At 36.4% G+C, this 16,646-nt stretch overlaps 1 protein-coding gene and 1 non-coding gene across 7 annotated transcripts in view; both read left to right on the top strand.

Moving 5' to 3' along the window:
• Positions 1-16,646, top strand: part of TLL1 (tolloid like 1) — a 236,586-nt gene that overhangs the window by 195,192 nt on the left and 24,748 nt on the right. For all 6 annotated transcript variants that reach the window (XM_047717735.1, XM_047717730.1, XM_047717731.1 and 3 more), the window contains one exon: positions 2,685-2,812. In XM_047717735.1, the coding sequence (XP_047573691.1) occupies positions 2,685-2,812 (128 nt within the window). The remainder of the gene's footprint in view (positions 1-2,684; positions 2,813-16,646) is intronic.
• Positions 15,531-15,684, top strand: LOC125094606 (small nucleolar RNA SNORA62/SNORA6 family). The gene has a single exon (XR_007125615.1). It is a non-coding gene; the product is annotated as a small nucleolar RNA SNORA62/SNORA6 family (small nucleolar RNA).

Raw genomic sequence — 16,646 nt, 5'->3', positions numbered from 1 at the left:
GTATGAAGGAGTGTTCTTTTCTTGACAACATCTGGAATTTCATGTAGTCTGGGTCAAGCACTGCTTCCAAGTAGAGTTAATCATATCAATGACTGATATCATTGCTGACCATTCAAATGTCAAAAAAAAAAAAAAAAAAGTGCAGTGTTGAGATATCCAAGGCATAATATTGGAAACCTCATAATACCTAAAGGTTCTGCACTTCACATATGGGTGGCATTAGAATAACTTTGTGTAACAGACATTGAAGTGGCTATGATGCCATCTGGCAGCCAAAAAAGCTCCACATTATGCCCAGGTTCTTGTAGAAGAGACCCTATAACAGTCTCCATATTTAAACTCGACTTCTGCTAAATGTTTCGCATTTGGTTTAATTTCCCTCCCCAGAATATCTCATGTAAGTGCTACATGAGTGATGGCACTTTAAATACCAAGCGTATCAAACTCAAATGCCTACCAGAAGAAAAATATTTGAAAATGGTAGATACTATGCCACTCAAAATTCTAAGTATAGGTTTGACAAAACAAAGCAAAACAAAACAAAACAAAACAAAAAAACAAAAAACAAAAACCCATCCCAATAGCACAGTAGTAGTCTATCAGTTTTTGTGCCCAACATCTTATAATATTCTGATTTTATATTTTTATAAATATATACCTTTATCTCCTTAGCCAGTTTGAGGTAGATGGGAACAAGAAACAGTTACTTGGTTCTTATTTCATCCTTTGAGGGTCTGCTCCTCAGTTTTCTACTTAATTTGGATTTATGCCCAATTTAGAAGAATTATAATGGCAGATTTTATAACTTTAGTTACTAGCTATATCATAGAGATTGGTAGGTTCCTGGCTAGAATCACAGTTAGATAGCAGCTCTTTGTATGAACATTGGAATAGTACAGGATATCCTGAACTGACCCTTGTTCCATTCAGTTCCTTTAAAATATTGTCACGTGTCAGTTTTTTTTTCTTTTTTTTTTCACTGAATCAATGTTATTGCTCAGAATCATACGCAAGCAGGATTTTTTTCCCCTCTTTTTACTTTCTTATATGAAGATAAACCCGTAAGGACTCTGATATTTATAACTTAGTACAGTGTTCTGTTAAATTCAACATGCTGGGGAATAGTCCAGTTATTTTGCAGTTATGGAAGATAATTCAGAGAAAAAAGAGACAGCTTTTGCCGAGTATGCATGTACCCTATGACTTACAAGTAACAACCATAAATTGGGACCTTAATTCCTTATTACAGTATATATTTTCTTGAAATAGGAAACTTGGTTTTAGATAGAATTGTATTTAGGTATCCCTAATAAAGTTCATTTTCACTGCCAATAAAGGGTTAGGATTTTCTTTTTCCTCTGCTATGTATGGACACCTTCCCAGTTTAGTAGTTAGCCTCCTGGCTTTGTCTTATAGGCTATTTCCATATCCTGGGGACTCCATATTTCATATGGCAAAGCAAGAACAGGGAAAATTGAACTTAGAAACTCGTTAAGATCTGGATTCTGAGACTTGTTACATGATCCTACATTGTTTGAAAGGAGCTGAATTTCTTCTCTTATTTTTGTATTCTTATGTTAGGAGTCAAATATCCTATGGAAACCTATCACAATTAAAAGAAAGACCTAGTCATAAGGAATGCAACAACACATTTATGTTGGGCATTATACCCTTATTGCATAGCCCTACAGTGTAACAGATATTTTGTCCATATAGTAAAGAATTTCCCCAAAGAGATTTCTTGGAAAATTTCAGAGAATTAGTTGTGTTTTAGAATGGGATACATAATACACAACAAATAGTTCCCTGTCTAAACTAAGATGTGTAGGGGGCTGCTTCATAAGTTACAGAGAATGGACAGAGCCTCAGGATATTAAAAATTTTTTTGACATTAAACACTTCTGAAGTTTGATATTTATAATGTGGAATAGTCTCCTTTAAGGTAAGGTCATTTTAATTGTGAAAGAAATTGTGAAAAGAAATTGTGAAAGAAATTATGAAAGAAATTTCATAAGAATTGAACGAAATAGCTTTCAAAATCAGTTTAGAAACTATTTCCATGGCTAGTAGCTGTTCACTTATTTTTCTCCTTAGTGCTGCATTTTACTTTGATAAAATTAGGGTTAATTTACTTCAGCAGCTAAAATTATGGTTTAGGTATTCAAGTGTTTAAGGGTGAGAGAAAATGTAAATACATGATCCATAAAATGGCTTAATGATGTTAATTAGCTGTAAATGATGTTTCTGCTAATAGAAAAAGATGAATTGAAAATGGCATAGTCCATTGATTATCATTTGTAGATTGCATTAAATATTCTGCACATGCCAAGTGTTGATAACCTCAATTGTCAATATATGTTGCTTTGTTAAAATCGGAGCTTTTTAAACTATTTTAAACTATTTAATAGTTTTTCAGCATTTTAAACTATTCCATTTTCTTTTAGGCATTTACCTAATTCACTGTAAACACTTAATTTCATGTGATCTAGAAAACAAACATTGCCTGATTATGATCAGTGACATGTTTGCCAAAGCAGACGACTATGATAACAGAGACTGGAGTGGTGATTAGTTAGTATTCAGGAAAATCTTTCCGCAGCATAGGGGGCAAATAGGCTACTTTCTTGCTAAACCAATCCTGGGCTAGATTTCCACACTGATTGATGTTATTGTTATCGGCACAGCTGAGTGTGAACAGAAGATCCACAGTCCAAGTGGCTTCATCACCAGCCCCAACTGGCCAGACAAGTACCCAAGCAGGAAGGAATGCACTTGGGAAATCAGTACCACTCCTGGCCACCGAATCAAATTAGTAAGTGAGCTCGTCCTTCTTCTTTCTGTTAAGCTGACTGCCCTTGTCTTTAGTGGCCAGCACATGGAAGTAAAATGAATATTTATTTAATAGAATTGAATTAGTGGGAAGCTGGAAAAGATTTTCTTTCTTATGCTTTCCTACTTACACTGAACAAATCCCTGCTTTCCTAGATCAAGATGCAGTAATGGCAGCCAAACAGTTCTCATACGGTGTTCTTATCCTTGGTGATTTAAAAGGCATTATCAAAGTTACTGCAGAACTGTAGGCTCTACTTCCTAACATGTTATTGATCATGATCTTTCCAAGAGGGGAAGATAAAGAAAGGAACAAGAAATCATCTGAAAGTCAGCAAGAAAAAAATAAAATAACTATTCACATAAACATAACATAGTACTGCTTGTGTCAATTCTATATACCTCATAGATGAAATGCATGTATTTTTTATAAAAAATGTTGTCTTGTAATGACAAATCATTTTTTCATAACATCATTGCCTTCCCTATATGGATACTGGTATCCTTAGAACTCCCCTAAATTCAAATATGAATTTAATGTTTGTCTTTCCTCCTGTGTTCTTTGTCTTGTGTTCTGTCCTGATCATCTGGTAATATATATTAAGTTTTATCACAGGCTGCAGATAGTTGAAGAGTATAATGTAAGGAAATAATAATAAGAATATAGAAATTTTAATAATTTTCCATAAATGCTGTTGTCAAAATCAGGAGGAAATGTCAGCTAGCAAGGCTCAGGACAGTCCAGTGGCATCATAATAAAGGACAAGACATTGTCTTGAGGAAGAAGCTACCAGTCTAACATATGGTAGCTTACTGGACCAGTCCAGCCATTAGGTTAATCTTAAAACTTTGTTTTTAACCTTTCTTTTCAATGAATTTGGTGGGAAGGGGGAGAAGCATTACTTATATGTGACATTATAATAATAAAATTAGAGAAAGTCACCAAGACCTTCACAGCTACCTGGAGTTTCTTGCAATCACTGATATTTGTAAAATATCAGTAAATATCTATCCAAACAGAAACATCAGTTTATTTTAGCCACTGTTTGGAAAGATGCTAGATGGTAAGGTGACAGTATTGTGGGAACATGATTATTTGCCAGTCCTATCCAAGGTCCTGATTGAGAGGACCATTCTGAAGCTTATGGGCTGTGTTCTTTTTAACAGTGCGGTTAGCTAAAGAAATTGGAAAATAGATTTTTCTGAAGACATTGTGTTTTATAGATCCACATTTTGTCTGCTATAACATTCCTTCTGTCTGAAGACAGATTCATTTTATATTTTGTGTAGATTATGTCTCTGCAGTATCACTTTTTATAAGGATATTTTCATTGGGTATAAAATTCTAGGATGACAATTTCATTTTCTTGTCTATACTTTAAACACTAACTCCATTATTTTTTCACTTTCATGGTTTCTCATAAGCCTGTTATAAATCCTATGTTTATTCCTTTTTTTTCCCCTATTGCTATCTTCAACATTTTTTAAGAGAAGTTTGAATATAATGTATCTAGGTGTGTATGTGTGTTTAGAAATATTGTGGGATTCATTTTTCTCAAAATTCTCTGAATTTCTTGCATCTGTATTATGATGTTTGTTAAGAATTTCTGAAAATTCTCTGCCATTATTTCTTCACAAAATTCTTTTTTACTGTAGTCTCTCCTTTCCTTCTATGATTCAAATTACACATATACTAGACTGTTTTATATTATACCATAATCTTGGGTGCTCTGTTACTTTTCTTTCACTCTTCTTGAGTCTAAGTTTGCATAAATATCTGTGGACCTGTCTTCAAGTTCAGTGATTATTTCTTTGGCTCTCTTGAGTCTCCTTGGTGAGCTTATTAACACCTTATTTTCCCCTCTTACCATGTTTTTTAATTCTAGCATTTTCATTTGACTCATTATCATAGCTTTTATGTTTATTAGTTTGCTTGGGTTGCCAAACCAAAATATCGTCAATCGTATTTTGAGAGGCTGACTGAGAGGCTAAAATAATTAAAAAATATATTTTCTTACAGTTTTGGAGGCTAGAAGTTTAAGATTAAGGTGCTGTCAGGTTGGTGTCTGGTAATGCCTCATCTCCTGGTTTGTAGACCGCTACTTTGTTGTTGTATGCTCACATGGTCTTTCTTGTGCATGTGCACAGATAGAATAAGCTCTGATGTCTTCTGTCCACTTTTTAACTGGATTATTTGGTTTTCAGGTGGTTGAATTAAATAAGTTCTTTTGGATGGTAACCCTTTATCAGATAAGCAATTTGCAAATATCTTCTCCCATTCTGTAAGCTACCTTACAGTTTTGTTGATCATTTCCTTCACTGTGCAGTAACTTTTTATTTTGATAAAGTCCCAATAGTTCATTCTTGCTTTTGTTTTCCTTGCCTCTGGAGACATGTTTAGCAAAAAGTTGCTGTGGCCAAGGTCAAAGAGGTTGCTGCTTATGTTCTCCTCTAGCATTTTTTTTTTAAAGATTTTATTTATTTATCTGACAGAGAGAGATCACAAGCAGCAGAGAGGCAGACAGAGAGAGAGGAGGAAGCAGGCTCCCTGCTAAGCAGAGATCCCGATGCGGGGCTTGATCCCAGGATCCTGAGATCATGACCTGAACCGAAGGCAGCAGCTTAACCCACTGAGCTACCCAGGTGCCCCTCCTCTAGCATTTTTGATGGGTTTCTGTCTCACTGTTAGGTCTTTATCTATTTTGGATTTATTTTTGTGTGTAGTATAAGAAAGTGATCCTTTACTATCATCTTTAGCATAGTAATTATAGTTATTTTAATTTATTTTTTTTAAAGAGAGAGTATGCAGACAGGGGTGGGAGCAGAGGGAGATGGAGAGAGAGAATCTCAAGCAAGCTCCATGTCTGACAGAGCCATCTGTGTGCCCCAATCTTAGTTACTTAACTTCTGTCTCATAGTTTAAACATAGGGGTTATGTCTGTGTCTGTTCTGTTTGTTATTTTCTGTTTTAGTAGTGTATTTTTTCTTTTTGTGTGTCGTGTAATTTTTTATTATATACCCAGCATTATGTGGATGACAGTAGAGGCTTTATGTCTGGAACTCGACACATCTCTTCTGAGGCTATTAGCACATGTGTGTGTGTGGGAATGGATAGTATTGAGGAAATATCTAGTTAGTAAAGCTGAATTTGGGTTATCTTGTTCCTATGATGGTCTTTAGTGCACCATTGGCCTTAAATTCCTTTTTTTTTTTTAAATTGAAGGCTGGGATTTCAGCAGCATTTCACAATGTTTCTACTTTAGCTTTAGCTTCCCTGTTTATTTCCACTATGAGTTATTTTCCTCTTCACACTTTGCCTTCCCCAGTGGTAGACTGCAGTTTCTTCTTACCGGGTGCTTGTTGCTCTGGTGGCCAGGACAAGGGGTTCACTATTGTTTTAGTACAGCTTCCACTGTAGGCCCTGAAGATTTAGGTCTTGGAGATGGTTTTCTCAGTGGTCCTGTGTCTTTCTTCTGTGGCAACCAAACTCCATCTCATCTCTGGTGGGTCTTCCATGAGAGTTTCTTGTCCCTTCTAGAGTGGTAATAGGTCTCTACTGTTCTTGCTGTAGGATCCTGTGACCAGTGCTTCTCCAGAGGCAGACATGGTTTATTGTGGGGTTTTGTTGAACTTATTTTTTTTTTTTTTTTTTTTGTTTTGTTTTTTGCTTGGCTACAGTGGGTCTGTACATTTGCCCTTGTGGTGACAGGGTTTTCTTTCCCTCTCCCAGGAGCTTAAGGTTTGTTTTCTAGGGAAGGGTTGCATCAGGGCTTCATATTTTGCTCACAGCAGTGACCACTTCACTCCTCCAAACCTGCAACACTGAGGAAGACATTTGGCCTTCTGAACAGCCCATGATTTTTCTCATGAGCAAGAGAAGAGCCTTTAAGTGGGTTCTAACATTCCATGTATCTATAGCTCCCAGGGGCTTTGTATTCTTAACTCTAGTCCATACCTGACTTCTACCAGTTTATTAAAAATTATACCTGACTACTTGTTGCCTGGTTGTATGGCACCCAGCACATCTCTTCCTTCTATGGTCTGCCACTGGTGAGCAGGGGCTTGTGTCTCATTTCTCCTTGGAGGGGGCTGAGATTCAGTGCATTACATATTACTTGGTTGACTAGTGACTTCAGCTCTTTGATGTGTTCAGCGAAGTTGTGATTTTTAAAGTTTACATGGGTTTTTCTTGTTGTTGGGGTAGAAGCAACACTAGTTCCAGCTATCTATATCCAAGAAGAAGTAGAACTCCTGATATACCCCAATTTTAAAAATGACAATATTTTATTCTTTTTTAGTTTTGTATCTTTCAGGTTATTGAACTCCCCTTCCAACTCTAGAATAGTCTGTTCCTTTACAAATTGCAAGTTTTAATTTTCATGCAAATATTCCCCTTGAAGGTCAGGATATAAAACATGTCTGTCAACAGTGGTCATGTTTACTAGTATCCTAAGAAGGAAATTCTCAGGAAGAAAACAAAAGCTTTGGGCACATATTGATCTTTAAGTATTTGATTTTGTGATCTTTGTGGAAGTCATTACAGTTTAACCCTAGGCTTTCTCAAATATTAGCATGCATCAAAATTACCTGGAAGGTTTGTTAAAACACAAATAACTGCACCCCAAAGTTTCTAAATTGAAACATATTACTGATTCCCAGTTTCTTAACCTAGTAGTCATGTTCATATAAAACTTGACTCTCAATATACTCTAAGAGTTAGGATCACTAGAAAGTGTGTCATAACCTCAGCTGCCAACTTCAAGTGATGTTTTAGTTCCATATTTTTAAATTCTTACCACTTCAGTGTTGTTGCTTCTGTCTACTGTCATTGTCTCCCTTCTTGTTATATAACTGGTAACTATTCTTATCTACGTTAAGACTGTTTATAGCAGATATCAACCAATGGACATTTGGCCAAACCTGTTTATAATTCCATTTGAAACCATTCAGTCACCTTCCTATGTAGTTAGGCACTTACTGTATATCAAACATTATCAAAAAGATACATTGTTCAAGATAGATACATTTTTACTGGTTTCTTTAGTATCCTTAATTTTCACGGATCCTTAATTTTCATGGAAGAACTTGAACCCCAGCTTAGTTTGGAAAATAGATTCCAAGGAAATTTGGAAAATTAGTAAATCTTTTAATACCCTTAGGCCAAGAGCTACATATAGATACTTAGTTACAAACTAAACTATATCCACCTGGGCAAAGAGAGAAAGCAAAGAAAACATTTGATCTCTCTCTGTAGACAATGGAGCTTTCTTTACAACTTATATATTGTTACTCCTCTTTACTTAAGCTCCATGGAAAAATAAGGAAACATTTTTAAATATTTCACTTATTCATATCAAAGGAAGGGAAATTGTTTCTAAAGACAGTTTCATGAGCTATAAAGAAAACCACTGTTTGTGGATTTTAAGAGACTTACTGTTCTTTCTAACACAAATATTCCTTTACCTTGATATAGAGTTGTGTTGGATTATATGCAGGTAGTGGTTTGTGGGTGGAACAAGCCTTTCACTATGGCTCAGATAACCGTATTTCAGTTAATTTGGTTTATTTGTAAGGCTACAAATATCACAGTTATTTAGACAATATTGCAATTCTGGAGGTAATGACTTATAATAAAATTCAGTGCCCTTTGAGTGATATGAGTATTTCTGTGCATAGTATTTACTTACCATAAGTATAGTCAGTTCACAATGTGATCAACCATGTCTAATGTCTATTATTGTACAGTAATGTAAGGACTGAACTGTAAGTGGTGGTCAGCTTACTACAGATTTACAGAAATTTAAGACTTTGGGCAGTATAACACAACTATTCTTTTTTATGCACTGTTTTAGTTATCTATTGTTTCATAATAAACTAACACAAAACCTCATGGCTTCAAACAAGCACCATTTATTATATCCCATGGTTTGTGGAGAAGGAGGGTCATGATTTCAGTAGTGCTTTTCTGATGATTCTTCTGTTGCTCATGGCAGTGATCAAGGTCAGTGATATTCACCTGGGTATGGTCTGGTTTGGAGGGTCAAGGTGGCTTTAATTGTATGCCTGTCATCTTGATGGAGAGGGCTAGAAGGTATCTCAGCTGGAACAATGAGAACACTTACACATGACCATTCTAGCATGTTGGTCTCAAAACCATACTCTTCACATGGTAGTAATGGGTCCCCAAAGAAAGTATTTCAGGAGTCCCAGGAGGACACCACAGAAGCCCCTGAACGTTACCTTCTCACACCCTGTTGGTTAAGGAAATTACAAAGGCTGGCCCAGATTCAAGCAGCAGAGTATTAAGTTTCATATCTCAATGGGGAGAGTAGCAGACAATATGGAGCCATCTTTAATCCCATACATGCATTTAAATATGTGAGACTGCACATATTCTGAAAGTAAAGGTAACACCAGTGGTTCCTGCTTTTCCTCTCCTGACAGATTTGCTGTGGGTAAAGTCCAGAATGTGTAGCCAGAATAGATTCAGGCTGGAGTATACCATCTGATATACAAGCAGGAAATCTTTAAGGGTGATTTTTAAAAAAATGATGCAGAGAATACTGTCCAGTAATATGAAACAACAATTTGAACATAATAGTATCTTAAATTATGTCTATATACATAATAAACATTAATTTTGGTCCCTAGATCATGAGTTTACTATTATAAATCTAAATATAAAAGTTAAATAGAATTGTATCTATGAATGATTATATTGGTTCTTGAAGTTTTTTTGTATATTCTTTCATATACTTTTTTGACATATGCTCTGATCTTTATAATACCTTGGAATACTATCTTTATATACATGTAACAAGGTAGAGAGCTGGAGATCCAGAGATCCTGAGAGAATCCTTTAAAAGGGGCCTATTCCAAGATAAGCACTCTCATGTAATTCCACAAATAAAAATATAAATGTTCTCCAGTTTTTCATTTCTAGGAGTGTTCTCCAAATAATAAAAGGCAGCTTGACTGGGCCCTTCTAGTACCTCACAAAACTGTACTCAGAGTAAATAGCATTAAGAACTAATGGGTGTTAAAAAAAAAAAAAAAGACAATGTGTGTATAGTGCCTAAAGATTTCAGAGTGGTATCATGTATATTATCTCAGGTTTGTATCACAGATGACACTTAGAGATAAGGAAGTTGTCCCTGGCAGTTAGGCAAGTTGGCAAGTTTATAAAGCTGACAGGAGCTTTAATACCTTCAAGCCCAAGATTTTCTCCTACATTTTATCTAATTTTTTTTTTAATTTTAGCACCCTGCATCCATAATTGCTGTGTATGTGTGCATATACAATGATTTAAATGGAAAATATTAATAAGTTAAATTACAGTGATTAAGTAAAATGAATACCTAATAGAGACTTGGAGGGATCAGGAACGTATATTTTGTGTGTGTGTGTTTTAAGATTTTTAAAATAAAGTTATTTATTTGAGAGAGAGAGAGAGAAAACGCATGAACAGGGAGGAGGGAGAGAGGAAGAAGCAGACTCCCCACTGAGCAGGGAGATTGATGTGAGGCCCTGGGATCATGACACGAGCCGAAGGCAGATGCTTACCTGGTTGAGCCATCTGGGCCCCTCTAGGGACATATATTTTGAACTTAAAGTGACTTGTGTCTAAACCTAACTAGCCATATTATCTTGAGAAAAATATTAATCCTTTTAAGTCTCAGTTTCTTCCTTTGGAAATTGGAGCTAATACTCGGGAATTCTGTGTGTGCATTAATTGAGTTTGCATATAAGGTGTCTGGCATATAACATATTAAAAGCCAATAAACATTGACATATTATATCCAAATAGTAACTATAATTATGACAATGATTAGTAATAAGAATTACATACCATTTTATTGGATAATTCAACCATGATTAAGATTTTGTGTAGCCTTATGAATTTGAAACTCAATCCTAACAAGTAAAAATAGAGCTAATGACGGCTTGTCAGAAAACTTTCTTTAAAGGGCAGGAGAGTAAATATGGACTTTGTAGACTATGGGTCTGTGTTGTTACAATTTAATTCTGCTGTTTGAGTGTGAAAGCATCCACAGACAATACACAAATGAATGCACATGGTTGTGGTCCAATAAAAGTTTAATTATAAAAACAGCTTGAGGGCCAGACTTGCACTGCAGGCTTTAGTTTGTTAAGACGGAGTGTGAAATCATGGAGTCATGTGTCTGTGGTCATTTTCCTTGAAATCACAGAGGGTGAAAACATTTAGCTCTTCCTTTTCGTAGTAGACAAAATAATGTTCCTCATCTCCCCAAAGATGTCCATGTCCTGATCCCCAGAACCTAAGCATGTTACCTTATGTGGTACAAGGAACTGTGGTTAAAGTAAAGATCTTGAAATGTAGGGATTATCCTGGATTATCTGGGTGGGCTTGATGTGGTCACAGGGGTACTTACAAGAAGGAAGCAAGAGGTCAGGGAGAGAGAAGTTGCTAGACTGTTGGTTTTGAAGATGGAGCAAAGGGACTTAAGCCAAGGAATGAGGGCAGTCTTGAGAAGATGGGCAAAATTCAAGGAAACAGATCCTCACTTCCCTTTGGAAGGTCCAGCACTGCTTGCTCATTTTAGACTTGCAACCACCATAGCTCTAGGAGAATAAATGTGTGTCATTTAAGCACCTAAATTTGTGGTAATTTGCTACAGCAGCAGTAAGAAACTAATATGTTTGGGGTGTGTTTGTGTGTGTATCTATATTTATTATGAGATTCAGACTGTGTGTTAATAGCTTTTAAGTAGAAAGAAACCCTGGTTGAAAGGTATTTGGGGAGGAGAAAGTCTTATTAGAAAAGAGATGAAGTTTTGAATAAATAAGGACAAGGATTTCTTTTACTCCTGACTTCATCCTGTCTTGGTTCTGAGAGACATAACTGATTATTAAATTTTGGGTACTTTTAAAATATTTTTAAATATTAAAACATTAAGGGGTGCTTGGGTGGCTCAGTGGGTTAAAACCTCTGCCTTTGGCTCAGGTCATGATCCCAGGGTCGTGGGATCGAGCCCCACATCGGGCTCTCTGCTAGGTAGGGAGCCTTCCTCCCCCCCCGCCCCCCGCCGCCTGCCTCTCTGCCTACTTGTGATTTCTGTCTGTCAAAAAAAAAAAAAAAAATCTTAAAAACAAAAGAAACATTAAAACCAAAACACAACAAAAACAAACCAACCAAACAGAAACAAAGTTCCAGGCATAGGAACGTCCAGCAATAGGCCAATGTGCTTATGTCACGTTTATTAGATTTATCATATCCTGGAGTTTTGCCAGGTTACATAGTTGCAATTTATAGCCATATATGGAATATTTAGAAAACAAAAACACCCACGAATGTTACATAATTCTCCACCATAAATCCACAAAAAGTGCATTTGATTGCAGCTTTAGAGGACTCATGGAACAGAAAAGCTCTTTTGAATCAGAAGGCTGAGTTCTGTATTCCACTCTGCCATGTTTCCTGCTGGCCTCTAATCCTTCCAATATGGTATGGGAGACCAAACGATGGTTCTCACTGAAGACAGGAAAACGCAAAGGATGGCTGGGATCCGGGAGTTCTAAATTATCTCACAGCTGCTCAAATGTCATCAGTCTCTTTCAAACTCTTACTTTTAATGGTCACCCTGGCTAAATTTTATTTCTGCATTAAATGCTATCATCTTATTTTTCTTGTCCATTGTGAGTATATGTGGCAGCTCTGAATGGCCTTATCCTTTAGCCAGCACCTGCATGTTCAATAAAAGCACCTCTACAGATGTTCATGCGAGGCTGCAAATGTATATGGCCAGCTCGGTAGATTAGACGTGCTTGGGTGTTCCAGAAACACATAGTTATTCTTTCCATAGCCTAAAATGAGAATTCGATTTTATTGCTTTTGAATGGGACTCCTTAATCTCTTAGTGTGCCTTGTGGGAAATGCATTAGTATTTCTGACTAGAGCTCATGGTTATTTGCTCTTTTTGGTTTCTTTAAAGCCTAGATTAGTAACCTTAAAATCATAGAAATATAATCATGGAATGAATAAGTTTAAATGTTGGAATACTAAAATGTCTATAAAGTTTTAGTGTAAACACTTAAGAAAAATATTTTAAAGTTCCCAAAAAGAGGGTAGTGTTTCAGCAGAAATCGGATTTTCAGATAGGTCCATACAGCAGCTCTGCAAGAAGCCCTGTTACCATTGTGAAGTTGACGGATGTTTTGGGAAGGGAAGCATCTTTGTGGGGTGCAATTCTGTAGCATCAGTTCCTGGTGGCTAGAAATCTCCATATTCTGCATTATTTAGATATAGACATTCATGGCTCAGCATGTGTCATAAAATAAGGTAATAAACTGTATCTTTGGGAATTCTACACAAATATATATATATATATTTTTTTTTTAAAGATTTTTCCCAATTTCCCATGTGCCCCTATCATACCTTTCTGTGATCCAGAAATATTTTTTTATTGAGGCAACATCACTACCTATGGAGGTCTTTAGATGTGGACACCTCTGTGATATTAAGATCCAGATTTACGAAATGTTAGCATGTGAGTTAGTCACGCTTTCGCTTGTGTGTGGTGGAGCATTCGGGTGAGACTGACTTCTGGAAAAGGACCACCCAATCTTTGCAGATGACCTAACAAGCTGCTACCAGTTCCAAGAGGAAAATTCACTACTACCTGAATGAATGAGAATTGTCGGCATCCCTTGATAATATGTCAGCTGACTAGCCTTTGCCTAATTAGACCCTCATAGAGTCGGTCTGGTTCTATTAGCAATATGACAAACAGCAGGAGCCAGTTGGTTCCAGACCAGGTGTCAGTGTGCCCCCAGCTCATGAGTGCATGCCACTTCGTGTGGCATTGCTCTCTTCTGTAAAACAGATGCTGTGACTCACTCCAGACATCCTGCATTTCATTAGGGAGTGAAGTAGTCACTTAGTTATCTCATTCACTCGGTTTTCAGTGAATCGAACATGCGTCGTCTGTAGATTCTGATCCCATTTTAACTGTTATTTAAAGGATGTGCTTTAGAATACCATCACCCCCATCATTCTTAGAGTTTTCTCTTCTACACAGTAGGTTTCTCTGCTCTTTATATTTATAGTTGAATGACTCTACATCACATTCAGAAGACACAATTATTCGACATGCAGTGGTTTTCAGATGTTGGTATTCTTCTGAAACAATACTTTCATTTTTTTCAATATTTCAATATTGACTTTATAATTCAGAAGCTTGGTTTCATAGTTAATAGAGAATTCTAAGTGCGGTTAAGCCAATTATCTCCTATTGGTTTCTTTCTTTCTTTTTTTTTTTTTTTAAGATTTTTATTTATTTATTTGACAGAGAGAGAACACAAGTAGGCAGAGAGCAGGCAGAGAGAGAGGAAGGGAAGCAGGCTCCCTGCTGAGCAGAGAGCCCGATGCGGGGCTCGATCCCAGGACCCCGGGATCATGACCTGAGCCGAAGGCAGAGGCTTAAACCACTGAGCCACCCAGGCGCCCCATCTCCTATTGGTTTCTTAACACACTCATACTGAGACAGTGTCTATGTGCGTAATAGAAGCCGACTAAATACCAGCTCACAAGAGGCAGAAACACGGAAGTGTTGGCTTGCCACGTTCGCAGCGTTTCCATCCATGGGGTTGGCCCTTTACATGGAATGGGTAGATAGGTAAATGAATCGACCAGCCAACCATCCATTCAGGGTCTTCTATATCCCTTCTAGTCCATTCTCTGCTGCTGGATTGCAGAGATAAATGGCAGCAAACTTCAGTGATTACCTGCTTTGGACGTTGTACTTCATGGTAAATGCACTCTGCTAAAATGACCTTGTTCACTGTATTTTTCTGCACTGTTTTTTCTTTGTTTCCTGTAAGATTCTTTGTGCAGGATTCATCTCTTTCACACTATCCAGTGTCTTTGGTAGAATGAAGGGAACATTCTTTTTTACTCATAATGGTTATAACAAATAAATGGCTCTCTAATGCTTATTGGTCATTATCAATTTAATTTATGCTTTTGAAAGTAGGGTGCAGTGGAATATGGCAGTAGAGATCAGCTCTCTTACTTTTCTTTTGTTTCTTCTTTTAAGAACCTTTCATTCCTTTCTCCTACTCCCTAGTTAATATTAATTGCTTCTTTCATTTCTTTCCTCACTCCTCCAAAGCCAGTGATAGTAGACTGCTGTGTGCTAAGGAATAGATAACTGGCCAGACCTAAAGGAGATCCATTCTTAGTCAATTTTTTTCTTTCAAAATTACAAAAATATATGTCTTAATTAAACTTAAAATTCTGATAACATCACAAAGTTGTATTAAAAAGAATGAATGTAAAAAGTTTGTGTGCAAATATTTTATGCTGCAGAGGCTGAAGAAAAATTAAAGAATTTTCAAGGATATATTCTATTTCTCCAGCTTTATTTTCCTTGTTCTTTATTTATTTATTCTTTATTTATTTCCTTATTCTCTATTTATTCTTTATTTCCTTATTCTTTCAGCTTTGCTAAAAAAATTTTAGTAGGAATGATAGTTTATTTTTTGAAGGTATGATGGTTTTTCTATGGAAGGGAAAAAGCCTTAATTGGCAGTGGCAAATGACCTAGCATTCCTGGAATTATTAATAATTTGGACGTTACTATTTTCAATCTGTCTTAAACTTTCCTTTGTGTTGTTTAATGTGTTATACATTTAATGAATTTTTGTTTTAAGAATTTTCTTCTGCATATTGTTAAAGTTTGGAGTTGGGGCTGCTGGCTGGCCATGAGCTTACAAGTGTAGGTAATGCACTACAATGAGGGGCAGATCTTCCACTAACATCACTAGGGTCTCTGACCCAATGAGTGAAGTCTGATAGTAATTCTTGCTACAAGTATTAAAAAAAAGTATAAGAATTTGCTAAGAACTATATGTGAAATTACTACACAGGAAAGTTAAAATAATTTTTAAAGACATACTAAACTTTCAAGACTCTATTAAAATAAACGTACCATCTATCTTAAAAGTAAATTAAAAATAATCTAGCCTAAAATCATATTAGTATTTTTTATTTCCCATAAACATCATTTTATTTTAGTTTTCTATTTTTTTCATAAACATCATTTAATTTTTAAAATTTTTAAAATTAACATATAAACTATTATTAGCCCCAGGGGTACAGGTCTGTGAATCGCCAGGTTTACACACTTCACAGCACTCACCATAGCACATACCTTCCGCAGTGTCCATAACCCCACCACCCTCTCCCAACCCCCCTCATCCCAGCAACCCTTAGTCTGTTTTGTGAGATTAAGAGTCTCTTATGGTTTGTCTCCCTCCTGATCCAATCTTGTTTCATTTTTTCCTTTCCTGTCCCCCAAACCCCCCACTTTGCCTCTGAACTTCCTCATATCAGGGAGATCATAATGATAATTGTCTTTCTCTGATTGACTCATTTCGCTCAGCATAATACCGTCTAGTTCCATCCATGTTGTTGCAAATGGCAAGATTTCATTTCTTTTGATGGCTGCATAGTATTCCATTGTGTATGTATGTGTGTGTATATATATATATATATACACCGCTTCTTCTTTATCCATTCATCTGTTGATGGACATCTAGGTTCTTTCCATAGTTTGGCTATTGTGGACATTGCTGCTATAAACATTCGGGTGCTTATGCACCTTCAGATCACTACATTTGTATCTTTATGGGTAAATACCCAGTAGTGCAATTGCTGGGTCATAGGGTAGCTCTATTTTCAACTTTTTGAGGAAGCTCAATGCTGTTTTCCAGAGTGGCTGCACCAGCTTGCATTCCCACCAACAGTGTAGGAGGGTTCCCCTTTCTCCACATCC

The sequence above is a fragment of the Lutra lutra genome, chromosome 2 (assembly GCF_902655055.1).
Source record: "Lutra lutra chromosome 2, mLutLut1.2, whole genome shotgun sequence".
Lineage (NCBI taxonomy): Eukaryota > Metazoa > Chordata > Mammalia > Carnivora > Mustelidae > Lutra > Lutra lutra.
Note: the sequence above shows the minus strand (reverse complement) of the source record. Positions and strands in the feature narration are given on the sequence as shown.